Consider the following 21,158-nt stretch of genomic DNA (forward strand, 5'->3'; position numbering starts at 1 on the left):
TTCTGCACATGGAAATTCATGGCTGAAGCACCTTTCTCACAAGCAAACCATGAGCAGGGACTCCCACCTCACACCTAAATACACACACACAAACATACGCAGAGCTGAGGGTTATTTCTGCAGGTTCTCTCCCTCATATGGGGGTCCAGCACCTCCAGCATGGCCCTCATTGCTCTCCCCTGGCCCCAGTGGAAATTCGTGGGTAGACAACTGCACCAGAGATTCCCGACTCCATGTATCTGAGTGCTGCAGTCAACCCCATCCTCCATCTGTTTGGAGTCACTCAACTGTTCTGCAGTATTCCTGCCTTGAAACTCTTCACCAACTTTTTATTGCACACTGTAATCACTCAACAATAAATGAATGGTTGTTTCCCCATAAGACTACAAGGAAAGCTCTGGGTCCGTGCCTCTGGAGGGTTAGTGTCATCAGTCCTGCTAACAGATACGGTGTCAACCATGTTCTGTTATCCTCTGAGATAAATGCACTGACAGGTGGCAAAAGGCGTATTTTATAAGTGAAAAAAAATCACATAAAACACATGAAAATGCATGGTGTTTTCGTCTGTCGTCAGCGGAACAATATATTTTATTTATGGCTGTGTACAGTGGGAATATCAGCTCTGATCTGCAGAAGTGCAAATTAAACTGCTGCTTTAGATTATCATATTTTATGCGTAGTAACTTTACAGGCTTTGGCTTTTTTCATTGTTTGTAAAACCTTTATGAGTTATTAACTTTTTGTGTTTTTGTCAACCATATTTTAGATCTGAGAGGTTTATTCCCGCTATTATACTAAATGAAGCGTTTTGCTGCTAAGAGAGTTCAGCGTTTTATTCAGCTGTGATAACTTTCCCTTATTCTCTAGCACGAAGCACAATTAAGAGAGAAATGTTCAGTAGCTTTACGATGCCCTTGTCGTTGGAGCTAATCCTTTTTTTCCCCCTCTCCATTTTTTCAGGGATTCTCCAAGGATTTTACAAACCCTACACACTTGTCTAGCATCTCCACAGTGGCACAAACAAATACATGGACCTCAGCAGGAGCCTTGGTTTTCATATTTTAAGTAATTCCACTTTCTATTATTGCAAGTTTAAAGAACATAGGAATTTCCTGATTAATATTCAGGGCTTATGGGTGAATTTTGCTCAGATTAATTTGCACAGCTCGTTACTTTGGTAGGTAGCAGTGGCAATGAGGACTGGACTTTTAATATCACTTCATGCGTTATTTCATGGGAAGCTTTCTTTGCCCAGGACATCTCACAGGTTCACCTCCCGAGTTGCCAGTGATGAATGACAACCTGTGATGAATGCAATTCAATACAAATGACAGAAAGCTCTTTATTCTCTACAGGAAAACGGCACACGTTCCTGAGGAAGTCATTATTTTAGTCACTTTTCCCATTTGATAGAGTCATTGAAGCATCAAAGGCACAAGCAGATGAGGTCAGAACACCTTGACCTGGGCAGAGGCTCCAGACCCAGAAAATACCTCCTGGTACTTAGGATGATCTCCCAGCATCCAGGGCTAGGGGCTTGCAGGTGTCCTTAGCCACAGCTGGTATCTTTGTAGCTCACAGTCTACTTTCCTAGGCAAATGTAATCCTCCTCTGCTTGTGGGTTGCATATTTGAAGCTATCCAGATGTTATTAAAGTTACTCTTCCCATCGGTTACCCAGCACATTTGGTCCTTTCTCCATCTATTTCTTAGATTACATTAGGATAAATTGCCCTGAGTAAGGAGAAGTATGAAGCACACAGTTAGACATTGGAACAGGCTGCCCAGGGAAGTGGTGGAGTCACCATCCCTGGAGGTCTTTAAAAGACGTTTAGATGTAGAGCTTAGGGATATGGTTTAGTGGGGACTGTTAGCGCTAGGTCAGAGGTTGGACTCGATGATCTTGAGGTCTCTTCCAACCTAGAAATTCTGTGATTCTGTGATTCTGTGATTTTCTCATTTTCTGCTTTGTCTCTTGGAAATTGGCCAAGTAAACTGCCATGGAGACCAGCAAATACAGCTCGCTTCCCCAAGACAGTCTTTGAGGAAGAAGCTGGGGAGCCGAAATAGCCACAGTGCAGGCTTCAGGCCGCTCTGTAACTTACTGTGACAGTCACACACACAAAAGTCTCCATCGTGATATGGGTGAGAAGAAAGTGCCTTGTCTGATTTTGCGTGTATCAACAGGCAGAAGCGTTTCACAAAGTCCTCCTTGCACAGAGCTCTGCAGCTCCCAGACATCCCAGGAGATGGAGACGGCGACCCCCTGGCTCACACTGCTCAGAGACTTTGGACCAAGGACGACAATTCACCACCCCGACGGCACTACCAGCAGGCCACAGTCAGCATCTCCTCAAAGCTGCCTGAAATCTTCCTTTAAAACCACCAGAATTGATCAGTTTAATGGCACCCCAAAGTGTCACTGCAGATTAGCTAGAACCAGCGCGGGTGGCGCTTCCCATGGGGACTCCTGGTCCCAGCTATTTTTCGCCGTGATCTTTTGTGATGATTGAATGCCATAATTTCTGGGATCCCTACAGCTGGTCATTAAAAAACTGGGAAGTCAGTACTGATGACTGGTTTCCCCTGAGCGAGCAGAGCACTTCTCAGCACTTAAGTATACTTTTTTTTTTTTTTGCCTTGAACAGTGGAAGAAATTAAATGTAAGCTGAATTTCTTTCCCATGGGCTGTTTATATTTCAATGTACGAGGACATTTTTTACAAGAAAATGTGACATCCCTGATCACGTGCAGCACTTAAGAAAACCAAGTCAGATTCTTCCAATTGGAAAATAACAGCAAATGTAGGAGATGGGGACTGTTTTTGTGTTGATTTCGACTTCTGAGTCAGTGAGTTAGGAGAAAGCCTGATGGCAAAAGCACTCACTTTTGGTGAGGGTGAGAGAAAGGACCCCAAAAGAGGTGGGCGGCATAGACTCAAGATGTAATGTCACGACTTGTTGATGTTCCAGCTGTTTCCAATGATGTACCAGGGCCTGGGAACAGTTGGGAAGAGCGGCTTCTGTTGGAAGAAGGAGCTTTATCAGGTTATAGCAAAGAAGAACTGGGACCACACAAAGCCAGGCTGCCTGGGGGAGTTTCCACTCTCTCTTCATTGACCATACAGAGGAACTGGGTTCCCGCTTAAGTGCTCAAACTCCTGCTTGAGTGCAGTGAATAAAAGCCTTTGTCTTAGCTACCAAAGTCCCTCAGCCAAAACTCTCCAAGTTTCCAGCCTTCTGTCTAAAGCCACGTTAGTAATTATCTTTATTGCTATAATAAGCCCCCACCTGTACATTTTTCTGACAATTATCAATGCCGTAAGCTGGGAATTACAGCTGGGATGAGTTGCACCACCCTGACAGCTGAAGGCAGGACTGTCCCTGCAGAGCGAGAGCAGTCCCTTTGCCAGCTCGTCACCTGTCCCTTCTCTGCGGGGCCTTTCTGAAAGGGCTCAAAATGCACATCCACCTTCACTAATGCTGTCGCTTATCCTGGCGAAGCGCTGTCCCTCAGATCCACTTTTCTCTTGCACCGAACAAGGGCTGTCCAGGACAGCAAACAGACCTCTCCCGTAGTCACAGGAGAAAAAGCAGCCAGATTTCCTAGCTATGCAAAGAGCTCTGTTGATTGCATCAAGAAGAAGGGGGGAAATTGCATGAAGGATGGACTAAGCACTCAATATTCACTACTGATTATAGGCGAAAGCATTGTTCAGTTTTTTTAATAAGAGATTTTGTGAAGGAATTGTCTTCGCTCCTCCGGCACAGCCACAGCTCTGTGGGGCCCTTTGCTTCCCCCTGCTGACACTGTGGAGCCGCCCGGGTGGGCTGTGGCTGCAGCCAGCCGTGGGAGTGGGGAAACGAAGGAGGATCGGCTCCAACGGCAAGAGCTCCTGCATCCCACATCCCTCATCCTACATCCTACATCCCACATCCTACATCCCTCATCCCACATCCTGCACCCCACATCCCGCATCTCTCATCCCGCACCCCACAGCCTCTCCAGCTGCCAAGAGGTGCACGAGCAGGAGACGAGGAGGAAGAAAAGCACCTGGAAGCCCTCACCACACCTCATCCCAGCGGGCAGGGTCCCGGCACGCTCTCCCTCCTGGCTTCTGCCCAAGGCTGGATTTTGTGGCTCCCCAGCCCCATCTCCCAGGAGTGCCGGTGAAGGGGTTCGGGTCCCGCGGAGCTCGCAGGTAAGGGGGAAGGTGGAGGATGCGCTGGAAAGGCGTGTGGGGTACAAGCCAGTGTGGGGCTGTGGGGTTTGTCAGGAGGAAACTGGCTTTGGAATTACTTTAGAATTACCTTAATTCAGATTGTTCTCTAAACATTCACTTGGCTGTGAAAATTTTTTTAAGGAAACAAAGAAAAAACATTTTCTCTAGCAACCTTCGGAGAAGTGCCCTTGCCCTGGAGGTGCTGGCTGGACCGTGAGCACTGGCCATGTCCCAGCAGGACCCTGCACCTTTCAACAGTTTTGGGTGGGAGCTGGGGTTTTGGGAAGTGCTGGCAAATCTGCCTGCTGTGCTCCTGAGTCCCATCTGGGGCACCTGAAGCTGGCAGAGGGCAGAGCTAAGTTTGAGCAGAGCCTGAATGCTGTAGGGCAGGTGTGGAAGTGGTCCCTTTCTTTTGTCCCTCGTAACCTAAATTTGTAGGGTGAGAATAAAGACCAGCACAACAGTTCAAAGCCAAAACTGCCTGAAATAAAGAAAAGACTGGGCTGGAGGGGCTGTGCTACAGAGGCTTATCACTGCTGCTTGTTGGGGACAAGGAGCAGAGTTACAAAAGAAGTGATGGCGTTAGGGCCACTTCCAGAGGGGGCACAGAGCAGAGGAGCGGTGTTGGGACAGGCTGCAGGAGGCGTAGGGATGCCGTGGCTCTGTGCTCCCTGGGTTGCAACCTGCCACCCCAAAAAGTGGCAACGTGGAGAGATGTAGGGACTCAGCAACTTGTCCCCCACATCGCTGGCATCTGTGAACGCAAGGGTGGGTGCTGTCACCTTGTGGTAGTGACCCCAGGGAACAACTTCTGGGAGAAGTTCCAGAAGCTGGCTGTGTTTCACTTTCTTTCTTTCTTTCTTTCTTTCTTTCTTTCTTTCTTTCTTTCTTTCTTTCTTTCTTTCTTTCTTTCTTTCTTTCTTTCTTTCTTTCTTTCTTTCTTTCTTTCTTTCTTTCTTTCTTCTTTCTTTCTTTCTTTCTTTCTTTCTTTCTTTCTTTCTTTCTTTCTTTCTTTCTTTCTTTCTTTCTTTCTTTCTTTCTTTCTTTCTTTCTTTCTTTCTTTCTTTCTTTTTATTTTTTTCTTTTTGGCTGAATTTTCCATTGTATGTGACTTTTCTAACTCTCCAGCCACCGTTTCAGCTTTGGCAGGGATAGTTTTCAACAACAGCAAAACTGTTCCTGAGCTGCCTGCCAGCTGAATTGCACTTCCAGCACCCTCGTGCACTGGCAAATAGGAAAATATTTAACATTAACACTCACGGTAGCTCCTGCAGGTTCACTGACGAGCTGGGGCGAAGGGGCAAAATGCATTTATCCAGCAAACACCGGCTTTCCCGAGGGATTTGTCAGTCCTGTAGGAGTCAAACCCAGGGTCTGAGGAATGAGTTGACACCACCTCCTAGTGGTTATGTGCACCGTGCCCTTGTGTGAGCAGGATTTCTGTGTAACCATCACGATTTTACCCAGTTTTACCTGGCACAACTGCATGCCAGGGCTCTGGCTCACCGTCATTTCGGGGCTCCATCACTAGGTGGGGACATGCTCACACACACCGAGCCCTCCTTCGCTTTGTCTTCACCATTTTTTCCCCCCTGTAGTGTAAAAAAAAACCAGCAAATTTAGACAAAACATACGTTTTACCCTCTGGTTATGGACATACAGCATTCCTATCCAGACACAGATCTGCTCATGGCAATTTGGTGCTCAACCAACTTTTAACGTGGCATTTTCTTATTGGGTTTCTGTGAGACTTACTGCCCCCAAGGTAATTCCAGGCATGAAGATATGCATAAAGACGAATCCTATTGATCTCTGTGCATAATTTCGAGCACTTATGTCAGTAGCCAATAGTAAACTCAAAATTTATGACAGTCCTGGGCCGCTGAAACTCACAGGCCCCAGGGCTTGAAGGAGAAGACCTCTGGTCTGGTCGGTCCTGCAGACCACGGGGAGAAGAGGCATGATTTGGGATGGCTCTTCTTTCCTGTGCCATCACCACACATGCCCCTTCCTAGTCAGTCTTTCTCCTGCACCGCAGAGCATCCCCAGCTTTGTTTCTCCACCTATTCATGCCACTGGTGCTGGCGATGGACCTGTGGTGTCCTGGAGGCTTGGAGCATGGGCATGTGTGTGTGAGGGAGCTTTCTGAACTCCCACCAACACTCCCACGGACACAGGATGCTATTGAACCGTCCAGCGGTGTCTTATGCCCTGGCCTTGGATGCCTAGCTGGTTGCTCATCCCTCACACCACCTCATAAAAATTCTCCGTCACAAAGAGCAGCTTTCTAATCCGGCTACTTTTTAATCAAAGGCATCTTGTTCTGGGCTCCCTGGGGCTTGCAGTTTCTATTCCACGTTCCTCTTCAGAACCTTCCTTGATCTGAAAACTGTTTTCTCCCCCCTCTCCCTCTTCCTTTTCTTCCCTGAATTCGCTTTTGCTCACCGAATAATCTTCACAGAGCTTTGTGTCGTGTAGCAAACTGTACCTGTTTCACCGGGCTTTCTCACAGAGTCAAATAAACTTTGTGCTGCCTCCACCCCGACCAAAAGCAGGGCTCTGGGGACCCCCCCATATGGCTTTGTGGGTTTTTGGGGTAGTGAAAGCCCGCTGAAGTGCGTGAGCCACTCTGGGCTAAGATGTTGAGTCAGCTGAAGACACTGCTTGTGATTTTTGTGACTGTGTTCATTTCTGTATCCCCACAGACGCCCCAAAAGGTGCTTCACGATGCCAGCCGGCCTGGAGAAAGCTTGTCACCGGTGCATCTCCAAAATTGCCAGCAATGGTAAGGCAGCTCTGGGAGAAACCTCCCTCTGTATTTAAATAGACCTGTAGCTAATATATAGAGATATATAATGAAATTAAGGTAATAAATTCCCACCTGAAGTTTCCTTTTTTTTTTTTTTATCCCCTTCTGCTTTCTTTCCTGGACAATTTCAGGTGCTGATAGAGCACCCAATAGCAGCTGTATCTCTAAAACACCCACCTGAGCTGTATTATTTGGATTAAAGTAGATTCGGCAGGAGGTTAAAATGCAAGGATTTTAAAGCAACTTACTCCCACTGACTGTATCTCCTTTTTACTCCGAATCACAAATGCCTTTCACTTTCAGTTTTTGGTAGTAACAACTTCTAATTCCACTCAAGTATGCGAGGAAGAAAACTCCTTAATATACTCCACCACTCCCCATAATCGATGCTTCACCCACGCAAACAACTGCACTTGTCAGCCCGTGGCTGTTACCTCGGGGGCTTCTGTATTAATGCCTTGGCTTCACTTGCACAGCTCTCCAAGTTCAGAATGAACTTTTACAGGGATTAAACCTCGTAGCTCCTCGCTGCCTTGCAGGCCTTCAGACAAAACAGCATCAGTGAAGACTCCCAAATGCATTTCAGTGTGACTGGATTTGGGAAAAGCAAAATTCAGGAAAGCGGCTGGGGCTGCTCTTGGGTCTGGCACTGAAGGAGCCCCCAGGGTTACTGCTCCCTCCTGGTATTATATTGCCACTGGGGCTCTTAGGATGGCTGAGAAAACAAATGATCGTTCTGAACGTTTTTTGACAACGTTTGAATGTTTTTTAAGAATGGGATTAGTTCTGATCTCATCTGTGCTCCTTTACATCAGGAGCACCCTCCTGGATACACGCGGACACCCATGCATGAGGAAAATACCCTCCCAAGGAATCCATCATCTTTAGCTTTTCTTTACGTTTAAGTTTGAAATCAGCCCAGCTTTAGCTATGGATCAGCCGGTGCATCCCAAATTGATTTTCTGTTCATTAAAATGCAAGCCCTTCTGAAGTGCACTGGTGCTCAATTTCACATTTTCTCATCATCCTGGGTATATTTTTCAGACTGCCTTTCAGCACAGCCCCATATTGTACCTATGGTCTCCTGGTATTTAAACGACTCTGAAGAGACAACCTACTTGTGCAGCATCATTTAAATTCTTTTCAATGTTGGCACAGCAATTTAAGTTCAGAACATCAGGGCAGCTTTAATTAACTGACCGAAAGGAAAAAAAAATAAAAGGCTAATTCTCTATGCTGGGTCTATCGCAAAGCAAACCGATGGCTCTTTATGCAATGCCTGTATTGTGTTTAAAAAGTACATCTGGAAATTAATCACAAGGGTCCAAATAAAGGACTGAAAATGTGACATGGCTCTACTTCAGTAGCTAGAGACCTGCCACAACACTCAGGCAAGCTGTTCTGCAGCACTGCCTAACCCCCAAAGTACCTACAACCCATATACACCCTCCCCAACAGCTTGAAGGTCCCAGGTTATTGGAACCTCCTTCTACACTGCTGCAAGTGAGAGAAACACTGCTGGTATCAGTGCTGGAGCCAGTGCTTGGAGTCCTCCCCAAGCCCCTCTTAGTACTGTAGGGGATTCTTGCAGACACCACGCAGGAATAAATTGGGGATGAAGACACCTGCTACACATACGCATGCTGTTACGCTGCCAGCCTCCTGCTGTTTTCCAGTCATCTCCAAGGCTGCACCCACACTGCCACGTGCATCTGCCCCAAGGCGTGATCCATCCCAGGTCCCAGCACCCGAATTTGGGTGTCAGAAGGGAGTAATGTGAATTCACACCCGGGCTTCTGCTCCTCAGCTTGCCCATGAAGACAAACCCAGGGGTGAACGCAAAATTTGGTTGGAAGCTGGTAGCAGCTCATCAAAAATAAATAAATAATAATAATAATTCCTTTTTTATCAGGACATAGACTTGTGGCAAAAAACCTGGCAGGCCACAGAACAAACAGCATTTGAGAGTGATGGGTAAAGAACCCAAAACCTCATTTATTACTGCGTTTGGTGTCAGGGAGCTTGTCACACACTCTGCTGGGTAGGCTCATGTCAAACACCAAAGAGGTGCCCAGCGGTGATGCTCTGCCTGATGCCCTGACACCAGCTCCTCGGAGCAGATGTTCTTCTGAGCCATGCCTTGGAGTATTTCCCTCACCCGCCTGTGGTTTTAGAGACTACTAGCTTTATTTTTTTTTTTTTCTTGCTACTTTTTCTCAGAATAGGTCCAGAGGTGTCTCTGCCCCGTGGTGGTGCCCCCAAATTGAAGCCACCATGTGTGAAACCACGCAGAGAGCAGCTCCCTCTCTGCAGAACCGGGCTGCCCTCGCAGCAAATATCATTTTCCTGAGCAATTTGTCTTCAGACCAGGCTGGGGCAGCACAAACCAGGCAAATCCAGGCAAAGCACGCGTGTGTCCTGCCTGAGGAGCAGTTTCTGCGAACCGCCTCTCCACGCTCACATTTTGGGGGAAAACGCTCAGAGCCACGCAGAGCCCTGCCAGTTGTGTAGGCAATTGCGTCTCACGCTGGTGAGCACGGAGCTGGAAACCTTCCCAGACTACGCATCTGCCCCTCCAATTCCAGACCTGAGAGGCTGGAGCTGAATGGGGAGATAATGAGTAAATACATTCCCGGCGACTGCTCTGGGAGGGGAATTAATGAGCCATTATCTTTCCCTCCCGAGCAGCAGCGAGCGGTCCCTGCCTCCCATTTCTCTCCTCCAAAATCCAGCTTTTGGGTAGACGCAAACCCGGCCACCTGTGAGCCAGATGCACAGCCCCAAATAAATGTGGGTCCTGGCGAGCCTTTTACAGAGCTCCCCACAGCATCCCTGCAGGCAGATCATGCACCACACAGGAGGAGGAGGTGAAGCCTCAAAAATACAGGTGACACCTGAACTTTGATGGTGCCCCCGTGTTCCCTGCCTCAGTTTCTCCTCCTGTAACAGGAGGAGAAATTGTTTTGCAGAGGCTGCAGTTCTGGGCCACGAGCTGGGATTTTTTTCATAAGCTTCCGAGGAGACATCCTACTCTTTTTTTTTATTTTCCTCAGCCCCTGTGCAATCTGTGCCTACCTCCACGTGCTGCTCTTTTGCCTCTTTGGGCAGCTACTTGCACAGAAGTGCTCCGCAGGGATGCTCGCCACAGCATTTCCTCATTATGCTTCCTCCTCATTTTTCGGAGCAGCAGCTCGCTTTAATATTGTGAAGTGCTTGTGATTAGGCACAGAGGTGACAGCTCTGGTAAAAGACGGGCCGCTCGCGCTGTTATTGACGCTATTATTTCTAGGTTTCTGCAGAGGTAAGCACTCATCCTCTGCAGCAGCAGGCTGTGCTGGGGAAGTACCAGGGCTCAGACACACCAGCGGCTCTCCGAGGAGTAACTGAGCACCTCAGGTCCACTTATTCCAGGGAAGAGTTCACATGCAGCCCCAAGAGCATCCCTCTGTGAAGCCGGAGCTGCTCTATCCCCGGGACAAGTCCCCCTCCGAGCAGCAGGGCCGCATGCACTGAGCTGTGTCAGGGAGTTACACCAGTCAAAAACTCTTCACATCTGCAACGAGGACCATCTCTGTTAGGGAAAACCGAGCATAATGGCTCAGCAAACAGCCACGGCTCATCACTTGCCATGGGTTAGCTCACACGAAGGTACTTGCTGCACCCGGCGGTGTCGGGAGCCGATGTGGGCTAAGGGCAGTGGCCGAGTCCTCGCCTTTGCAAGGAGACATCTGGAAGCAGCAGCAGCAACAAAAGCACCTTGTGGCTCTCCTTGTTTTATTACTGATGTAAGGAATAAAAAGATTTAGTTAAAAGATGGAAGCTTGAGCTCTGGGAGGGCAACAAACCGCTTGCTGGCCTCACTGCACAACAAACTTGGCATCCCCCCACTGCACTGCTTTTCTTGCCACACATCTTTATGGATAAGCAGCACCCAGAAAGCACTGGATGGGACTTCTGATCTTTAAACTTCAACCAGCCCCAATAACACTGTATTTTCTTTCTTTTTTTCCATTCACAGCATGCTTTATATTCGGGCTCCTTGCTTTCCTTGCCTTGCCGTTGTCCATGACTTTCACAGGTAAGTCGACTGTTACAGCAATGCAACAATATGGATTTCCTGACGCTGTGAAGCAGGTTATCCCGTGGGAGAAATGAGTAGGCGACCTTAAAGTTCCCAACTGTTAGCCCCGTGTGTTGGTATTTAAGCTTCAGACAGAGAAGCACAGCCCACGCTGCATGGCAGGGAGCAAGCAGCTCTTGAATTTTGATCCTGTTTGTCTCAAATTCATCTCTGGTGTGAGCCACCCCAGCACAGGGCAGGGGTCAGGACATTTGGAGGCCTTACTGACACATGCTGGAGTCTAACCAGGTTTCAGTTTCTCTGTATTTACCCATAACTCTGAATTTTCTGGCTGCACATTGCTTATTTCGGGGGCATCTGAAACACTTCCCACCACTGGGTCGGGCCAGGTGACCTCCAGAGGCCCCCTCCAACCTGAACCACTCTGTGCTCTCTTTTTACCATGAAGTTGCTGACATGCTCTGAGCCTCAGCCCTGTTTTAATTCACTTTGATAGCGGTGTATTTACTTCAGCTCAGTTGCTGCTTAGGCTACCAGCAGCTGGCAAGGGGCTGGGGGTGGTTGGGCTCGGTCTGTGGGAGGAAGCTCAGCATCCGAGACACGAGAAGATTTCATTAATCAGGATCTGAGCCACAAAAATCCTAGAAGCATAGGGCTGGAAGGGAGGAAAAGATCATCTAAGCTGCTATTTCTCTGCCTTTTTGAAAGCTCGACCTGTTTTTTGGCTCATCTGTCTCTTTATAGCCACCTGAAGGCTGGATTTGCAAGCAGCATTAAAGATCAAATATTTAAGAAAGGAAAGAAAAAGACTTTGACTTGCATAATTTTATACATTGTTAAACCGTGTGAGGCTCTTTCCTTCCCTGAGCAGCAGTTTTTCCTTATCATTAATACAGATTTTAAAATAATGCATTTTCTAACCTTTCGCTGCTTCCTTTGGGGTTTCCACCTCCTCCCCAGGGGCTGTGACCCACATTTGAGACACGTCGGTGGAGGCAGAAGCTCCCTCTCCTTTCAGACAGGCTCAGGGCACCCCAGCAGACGTCGGACTTGTCCTTACTCAAGGAAATTCCCCAGCTTCCCAAGAAGATTATTTCAGCCTTTTATTGCTCTCACAGACAAAATATTCCCCCCCTATCCAATCTAAATCTTCCCCATGGCAAACGAAACAGATTACAGCCTGTCCTACGCCCCGTGATCACAAAGATAGATTGGCTGCTGTCCTACCCATGAGAAGCTTTGAAGTACTTGAAGGTTCCTGTTACAACCCCACTCCATCTTTTTTTTCCCCAGAGATCTCAAAAACCCGATTCTTTCAGCCTGACCTCACAGGCCACTTTTTTTTCTAGAGCTCTTTTGCCTCCCTCCTTTGGCCTCTGGAACTTATTTTTTTCCCCCTCAAAAAAAAAAAATAAAATATGACAGAACACAAGGCTCAGCTGAGACCCGAGGAATGAGTGGTGCAGGATAATTTCCTCCTCTGCTTAACCTGCAGGATTCCTGTAAATGCAGCTCAGAATGAAGGATGCTCTCCGTACCAACTCGTTGGCTCTGCTGTAGTTTATGGTGCGTTGCAAGCCCAGATGTTTTTTGGCAGTGCTGCTCCCTATCAGACACTCCTCAATTTTTTTTTACTTACATTTCAGTTCCCTCTCCCAGACGTAGTGCTTGACTTTATTAGGTATCATCTCATAGATTTTGGATGTATTTTTCCAGAGTATCCAGGTCACTTTACATTGTAAGTCTTGTCCTCAAAATCCCTACCAACCATTCCAGCTTGGTGTCCTTGCGAACCCGCCCACCTTCTGCCTCATTATTAACGATGGCCTGGCGCAAACGAGCTCTGCGTGCAGATGCTGTGGGCAGGATGAATCCCACCTGGCTCTGGACTGTACACATCTGTAGCCAAGCTCAGCACTGCCTGTTTCCCCTGCAGCCAGTTAAGAGAGATGGGCATTTTGGGCAGCCAAAGTCCCACAGCCTCCTTCAGATGTCTGCACTGGGAGGAGATGGCTTTCAAGGGAGCTGGACAGCCAGCCTAAATGTAGGCATCTCGAATTTGGCCAGAACTGTAAAAATGTGTTCAGCTTCAGGCTGGCACTGCTCCCTTCAGCTGGGGCCTTCTGAATACCAGTGACGGCTGTGGCAGGACTCTGATTTGGGTGTCCTAATTAAGAATTAGGGAGTTCTAATTAGGGATTAAGAAGCAATTAGGAGCTAGGGAGATGGGCTGAACTGTTACATCTCAACACATAGGCTCTTCTGCTTAGCCATGACTTAAAATTGCTATTTATCCCATAAGAGGATTTCAGCTTTAGCTTTTCCCTAGGCTGAATATGCCTGAGCTGTGGAATAGGGGTGGGAAGGTAAAATTTCAAGTGCAGCACAGCTTGCATGCATGTTGACAGCTAGCCTCCTGGAAATGAGTACGTGGCTGGAATCTGACCACTTTTAAATATAATTTCTCAGGAATATTTCATTAGATCTTTAAGATCAGAGAGAAGTGGAAAGCGCAAAGTAAGACACTAGCCTGGAGCTGTGGGTATCTCCTCCATCAGATACAGATCCCTTTTTTTTTTTTTTTTTTTTTTTCTGAAATTAAGACTTACTGAAGACTTACTGAAATTAAGAGATAATGTCACCATAATATGGTGTTGTCAGAGGATGTTGGTTTCCAGCAGCTGCATATCTGCAACGGCATTTTTAGGAAAACTAAATGTCAAGGAAAATGCAGATATTTATTATCTGAGCAAAAGCCTCTGATTTTTTTTTTATAACAGTCTGTTACCATGATCTCAGAGAATAACTTGCTGATGTGTCACCAGTCATTTTGGCTCTTGCATTCTGCAGAGGAAAACTGTGAGATATTTTCAGATGTTAACAAATAAATTATAATAATATTAGTTAAAAAATGGAGATGAATAACTGGTAGCTCTGGTAATAATTATACACGAACAACATACATTTTACAATTTTAGTAGTACTGTAAATCACAGTGTAAGAAGTCATGACACATGAAAAGGAGTCACAACATTTTCCAAGCTCCAGATTTGTGACATAATTTAAGCCGTGGCTTGTTCAGCAAATTTCTAACTTTTGCTGGTAGGGCTGATTCATTTTTCATTAAACACTCCAATAATAATGACAGCGATGGAAGGACCTCCTAGACTTTTGTTTTTTGGAGATTTTTTCTAGTTTTCTGGACAGTGAAAGATTGCTCCCAATAACACAATCCTGTGCATTGTCCAGGCTGTCTTTGTGTGCTGTGTTCCCCAGGGGTAGCTAAATCAGATCTGAAGGCTGATGACATCATTGTCTCAGTAGCCAGTCTAAGTCTTCCCCTGTTCAAATTTAACACAGTACTACTCCTTGTGCTCATGTCTATACCAAATTAAATAATTCTTCAACCCTCAAGTGCTCCCAATAGTTGTCTGAAGACTGCTCTGATACTCTGTACTGTGTTTAGCCAGTCTTGATCTTTAGTGGCTGTTGTTAACATAACCTTTCCTTGCATTTCATTCCTGCAGCCACTGCAGGGATTTTGTGAGTTTCCCCTGAATTGCTGATACGTTTTCTGATAAAATGGTGCCCAGAGTACTCACTTTGCAATAAATCCGCTGCAGAACCTAGATCCTAGGGTAAGGCCCCCAGTCCAGGGCCCGCCAGAGGGCTGGGCTACGCGATGGTGGCTGCAGCCATCCCCTAGGAACAAGAGAAAAAGGCCAGGTGAGAAGGTGGGGAGCAGGCAGCAGACATCAGATTGATCTTACCTGAGAATCAAAGAATCATTTGGGCTGGAAAAGACCTTCAAGGACTTCAAGTCAAACCGTCAACTTGACTTACTGAGTGCCATCACTAAACCACGTCCCTCAGTGCCACGAAGCCACCCTCCTTTGGTACGAGGTGCATCGAGGTGCATTTCAGCCATTTTCAGCTGCCTGAGAAGAGTAAAGCAATTAAAATGAGGCCAATGCTCGGTGCCAGGGCAGGTTGCAGGGAGCACTTGACTGAAAGCAGAGCTTTGATCTCTCACGGTCCATCTACCCCATCATTAAGAGCCAAAACGAGCTCTTCCTCGTTTTGGTGTTCCCAAATAAATCACGCATATGCTGTGTGTGAACTGGTTAGCACAAGACACATGCACCCAGATTTCACTGTAACATGCAGCACTGCCCATTGCCAACACTAGGTCCATATTCCTTATTCACTCACAGTGCTGCATTTTTGAAGTTACAACTGCATTACTTCCTTTCACCTCCTCTTTTCCTGTCATATCTGTCTGGAATATTCTCCTGTCATTCAAATTGTTCCCAAAACTGACTGCTGTCATGCTATGTATATGAAAGGACCCCATAACAGATTGGTTTGGGAAAGAGAATCTTAGCTCCAAGAAAAATATTGGCATGTTTTCTTGATTTCTTTCTTCCTTTTTTTTTTTTCCCCTCAAATCAAAATCTCAGTAATACACTGGAAATACACTGGAAATAACAATTGCCTGGGTTCCTAAACTGAAATATATTTCTTGAGCTCCCTGACCAGCTGCTTTTGAGGCAGGCTATAGCAGGGCCAAGGACTCTGGAAACACTGGCAGCTGCTTTCTGAAAAAGAGATAATTTTCAGTGATGTCCCTGCTGCCCACCTCTTTACATTTGAAAGTCTGAGCAGGCCTCAGTGTTAGATAGTGGCAAAATGGACAAAAAATTGCAGCTTTGGGAATAGCAGACAAAAAGGGAGAGAGGCCAAGTCCAGCCCTTTTGAATTTCAAGAAGACTGATATAAATATTTAGTCTAGGAGAATCCACTGGACTCAGCCCAGAGACACGGCAGATCAGTGCATCCTACAACTAACCTAAAATTAGTGAGCAACCACAATGCAGGACACCTATATTGTGCTATGAAAAATGTGTGGGAGGGGTTCAGAGTGTCAGCAATATTCTGGACCAGCAACGGGAGTGGATTCGGTGGGCAAATTGAAAAGCTGAAGAGGGCCACAGCTATAGAAGCAGGAAAAACAAAGAAAACCAGAAAGCACAGGTACCTCCTTCCTTATCCTAAGCATCCTTTTTGGTGTAGTTCTGAACATAGAGGCAAGATGTTCTACCTAAGAGATGTTTAGTACTGAGACCAGCATGTTGCTTTCAGTGTCCTGCATCTAGAGAACCCCAGTTGTTGAGAGGGAAGTCAAAAATGCTCCTAGAAAACAAGTTATGCACCAAGAAGAAAGCAGAAAATCTCTTCTGGCCTCTGCAGCTGATCAGCAGAAGGCCTGAAATATGGGATCAATGACAACAAAATTATAGTGTAATGAAGAGTTTAAAATTGACTAAAGATGCCAGTGGGTAGGAGACTTGGGCAAATGATTCATCCCTGCTAACTTTAGGTATTTACAGCTGGCTGTCTAGATTCCTTGTATAGTTATAGAGAGAAAGAGGCACTTTCAGGGCACAATTCATCTGACCTATTTTAAACGCCTATCTTAGGATGAGAGGAATTGAATTTTCGAAGTGTCTATTTCTCCCTATTGACTATAAAGAGTCTAGGAAACTAGTTCAGATATAGATGCCTGCATTGCAGACATCTAAATTTGGACAGATGAGTCTCACTGCCACAGACCTGTATCACAAGCTTCAGTGTCTAATGCCAACATCATCCTTGCACTGCCATATATTCCCTTCCCTAAATCCTACTCAGCTTTCTAGCAGTAGATCTGAGGGTTGCCAGGATCCCTGGCTCCATAACAACCAGCGCTTTTAGCCTCCAGCAACCCAAACAGCCTGGAAACTTGAGCTTCTCTGGTTCCCCATGAGCTGGTTGGGAGGCTAAAATGGCTCCAGGAGCTCCCACGGTTGCTGGCACCCAAGCTTTGAGGCATCTGACTTGGGAACATGCCACATGTGTGGAGCTAATGAGCAGGAAAGACCTGGGAGAAGCTTATCAGAATTCATTTTTTTTTTCACAAATGGTTTTAATTTTCAATTTTCTACTTCTGATGAAAATTCCCTGACCCAGCAAAGTCAAATGCTCATTCAACAAAAATGAGGTGGCTGATGCTAAGGAGCAGCATACCCGGCTCGGATTAACTGTGCTCCTCTTGCAGCACCTTTAATTTCCACTGCATAGCTCGTTGCACTATTTGATCACTCGAGATAACAAACGCTATTAATTTTTGCCGTTCAGGAATGAAGTTTTTGGAAGACTGCCCAGTTCAGCCACTAATTCCATTATATCTGCTGGTGGGTGGCGTGATTGGCAGCTTAAAGGTAATGTGCCTCGTATGTGTGAGAAATATCTTGTGTGACTAGACTTTGACTTGCTAGTTAAGACATAATGATGGCTCCAGACAGCTACGTGCACGCAGCACTGAAGGCAGCTCCCTGGATTGAACCCTGCCTGTTCCAGCACTTAAAGCTCCCATCAGGCAAGTGAGATGCTAATGAGTCTTCTTCAGCGTTGTCCCACACAGCGTGGTGTGACTTTCTCCTGCATCACAGCATCTGTGCTACCATCCCTGCCGGTGGAAATGCCTGCAGAACGTGGCTGGCTGTGGCAAACGGGGTCCTGTTTCCTTGAGGAAAAAAGCAGGGTTTATTAATTTAGGCACAGTATTTTCTAACCACTGCTCCCCATTTTCTCGTAGACTATACTCTTATCTTTGCTGAGCCAGAGCCTGGCAGCTTGACAAGTCCAGGTACCCCCATATCTGTGTCACACCCTGGGCACTATAACAAAGCTTCAGCTCTGCATAAACTCCAGGGCAAAGGATGGCCTCTTTGATAATATTTCTAGCTCATTTTCCTTTGCCAGGATTGAAAGAAGGGGGAAAGAATATTCCCCTGCAGGTCTCTACATCCCCTGCGCTCTTTTCGCAGTGGTAACCAAACTGTAGCACATCACTAGGAAATGAATCATCACTGCGAGGACCTCTGGTCAGTAAATAAGTAAATGGGGAACAAAGAAAGTGCTTAATCTGGCTGTATGGATTTGCTACGCTGAGAGTTCGCCTGGCAAATGCTTAGTCATTCAATCACAGCATCGGGCCCATTTGTATAATCAAAGATTCATTTAATAACGGTTTAGAAAAGATTAGATCAGAGTTGAAAGGAAATTTTCAGGCTAATGAATTGAAGCATTCATCAAAAACGTTGACGATTTCCTAGCTATTGCTGATTCGAATCCAGTTTTTCACAACCAAAATGAGTGGGTCGGTTAATAATTCCTGCTGACATCAAACGATGGCTTGAATTTGGTTTCAGCTGACAGCAGGACTGCGTATTTTGCAGCCTGGTGATATATCTGGTCGGAATTTGATTTGCCTAACTCGTGTCACCTCATAGCACTTCATCTCCAGCTAAATTCCACTGCCTAAATTCTACCCTGTTAAACTCTGCACTGACTGGTACAGGGTGATGGGAGCTGTGCCTGAGCAGTGCATTGGGCTAGCTTGAAATCAGAGACCTAAAAGTCATTCTGGTTGTCAGGATCTGGGCAGATCTGTAGGTTTCTCACCAGTTTCTTTAGGACCTCCAGTCTTTTAAAGGCAATGGTGACCTGTAGGTGTTCACCAAGGCAATTGAGCCATCCTACAGTGCCTGCAGAGCCCTGCTGAATGCATGCGGTGGTGCTCCATAAGCAGATAATTCTGCAGTTATTAACAATGTGAGCGACAGCCAGAACGTGCTTCAATCGCAGCTTGGCAAGGCAGTGAATGTCAGATTTAAATGCACTTCTCCAAAACTCGTCAGATACAGTTGAGCTCTATAAATCCAGCTGGGAGGGCTTTCTGACTTCCTCCAAACTGAGGCTCATCCACCAATTAACCCCGTTTCCATCACTGAGCATGATGAGGCTTGAGCACAGCCACCAGTCTGTGTCCTGAGCTCACCTCGAAGCTAACAAGCTGCATGGAGCAGTCAGTTTGACAGGGAAGAGCAAGAGAATCCCATTCCCAGGATGTCCACCTGATTAACCTATATGGCGATGCTAAACGGAGCTAGGAGAGACAAATCCACCCACTACAAGGCAGGAACTACTCTCCTCAATAAATTTAGCAGTGACTTTGATCTGTTCTTTAAAATCTCCGGTGAGGGAGCTGCTGCCATTTCCCCACATAATCTGTTCCCATGCCTTTCTGTCCCCACCATTGGCAAGTTTTTTTTTCCCATGTCTACCCTAAATCTAACTGGTGAATCAACTGTATGCAAAATCTTATTATTTTCCAGCAGAATCTGCCCCGTTTGTGGCTGCTCTGTTTCCTCTTACGTCATTTTCCCAGGCTCAATTTTAATTTGCCCGAAAAGCTGGCAGTGGTCAGAAGGTATTCAGACTTTCCCCACCCAATTTACTTACTGCCTTTTCTCCCCCAACGTCTCCAGGTGACCCTTCTGCTGTACGACTCCACCAGGATGAGGCAGCTGCTTTCCAAGTCTGTTGTGATTGATGATGACGACGACGACGAATATCCCTGGAGGCAGAACGCTCACAAATACTACATCCACCTAACCCTCAGCCTCTTCCTCTTCCTCTGGTTCATTCTTGGGAACTACTGGGTTTTCTCCGTGTACCTGCCAAATTTCATCCCACCTTTCCACCAGCCTCAGGATTACTGTGACAAAACCCTGTACATTTTTGCTGTTGGTGTGCTCATTATCAGCCATACCGTGCTCTTTCTCCTTATCTTTTGTAGCTGCTGCATATACTGTGTTTCCAGGCAAAGATACTCTTCTGAGGAAGACTAAATGCCACGGAAATTAAGCTCCAGATGTTTGGGAAAGGGTGTACAATGAAGAAAAGGCAATAACTCACCCTTGTGTGTATCTTTGTTGTACTATAGATATGTATGTTAGCAGTCAACTGCAAGAGGAAATTGTAAAATACATTCCAGTGCCATCTGGAAATAGCTGAGCTGGAATACAGCACATTCGATGTAAAATTGCTGCTACAGATGCCAGGGTGCACTCTTGCTCACTTCTCTATCTCTTTTTTAACTCTTGGATTTTCTATTTGTAGTGTCAAGCTCTGCAGTAAGCCCTTGCAGATGACGAGCTCCTCTAAAACCAGGTCCCCTTATGTTGTTGCAGCATAGCACAACTTTGCCTGTTACAGTAGCCGTGCTGTCCTTTCCTGGGACCTGAACACCTCCGTAGCCTTGCTCTTACTGTCCCTGCATTAAAGATGAAGGGGCTGAGGCACAAAAGATGAAGGGCTGTATTCAGACTGCCTTGCATGGCATGTGGACTGTGACAGGAAATTAGATGGCCACCAGAAAGCTTCTTGGGCCAGTGTTAGACCAGCCAAGGCGTAGCTGTGATAGCAATATGAGCACGTATAAAAGGCAGCCTGAATATGGCCCCAAGATCTCTCCTGAACCTGGATTAGAAAGCACCTGCATCTATCTTTGGTGCTAAAGCAGGTGGTCTGAATATGTCCACACATATCCAATGCATCCAAACCGAGCCAAGGCCACAGCGCAAGTCTTTGAAACGAGGAGCTGAGCTACCGAGTAGCAGCTCAGTGTTCCCCAGCTTGGGGAGACTCCTCTTTCTCCCCTTTTTGTATAACAGTAACGTGTCAGTACCACACCAACACAAAGATGCTTGCCAAGCCACTGTGATTAAGTTCACAGAAAACCTGGTGACGTTATGCTGGTATTTTCACTTTATGATAATGAGACACGGGCAGGGATGTGAGAGGTTCAGGCGGACGTGCTTCCTACAGCAGTTCTCTGGTTGTGGCGTGAGTGTACGTTTGATTTGTTCACCGTGGTGCTGTACTTAACGGAAATCTGTACTCAATGGGCAGACGTCGTGAACACAGCTTGTAAGTCAACAGCAGTGTCAGCTCTAAAAGCATCGGCATGCACAGAGACAACTGTTTTGTGACATGAAATGGAACAAGCCCATAACTGGTCCTGGTGGATTTTTTTATTTTTATTTTTTTTAATGTGTTGGTGAATGCAGTGTAAAAGTGCTCTTTCTGCTTCTGCTCTTATGCATTTCTGTTGATACGGTCAAAGTGGAGGGGCTCCCCTCTACACGAGGATGAGGATGG

The 21,158-nt window shown here is 46.4% G+C and overlaps 1 protein-coding gene across 2 annotated transcripts; it reads left to right on the forward strand.

Annotated features, from left to right (window-relative positions):
- The first annotated feature begins 864 nt into the window (after positions 1 to 864).
- Positions 865 to 20,439, forward strand: TMEM272 (transmembrane protein 272). 2 transcript variants are annotated; one of them, XM_068673995.1, is made up of 5 exons: positions 865 to 4,200; positions 6,927 to 7,006; positions 11,049 to 11,108; positions 17,289 to 17,371; positions 19,484 to 20,439. In XM_068673995.1, the coding sequence occupies exons 2-5, from the start codon at positions 6,949 to 6,951 to the stop codon at positions 19,844 to 19,846; spliced, it is 564 nt and encodes a 187-aa protein (XP_068530096.1). In that variant the 5' UTR covers positions 865 to 4,200; positions 6,927 to 6,948; the 3' UTR covers positions 19,847 to 20,439. The 2 variants fall into 2 exon arrangements, with proteins under 2 accessions (XP_068530096.1, XP_068530086.1); XM_068673985.1 differs by lacking the exons at positions 865 to 4,200; positions 6,927 to 7,006 and having other exon boundaries at positions 8,698 to 11,108; positions 19,484 to 20,433.
- Positions 20,440 to 21,158: the final 719 nt, after the last annotated feature.

Source organism: Anas acuta, chromosome 1 (assembly GCF_963932015.1).
Source record: "Anas acuta chromosome 1, bAnaAcu1.1, whole genome shotgun sequence".
Taxonomy (NCBI): Eukaryota; Metazoa; Chordata; class Aves; order Anseriformes; family Anatidae; genus Anas; species Anas acuta.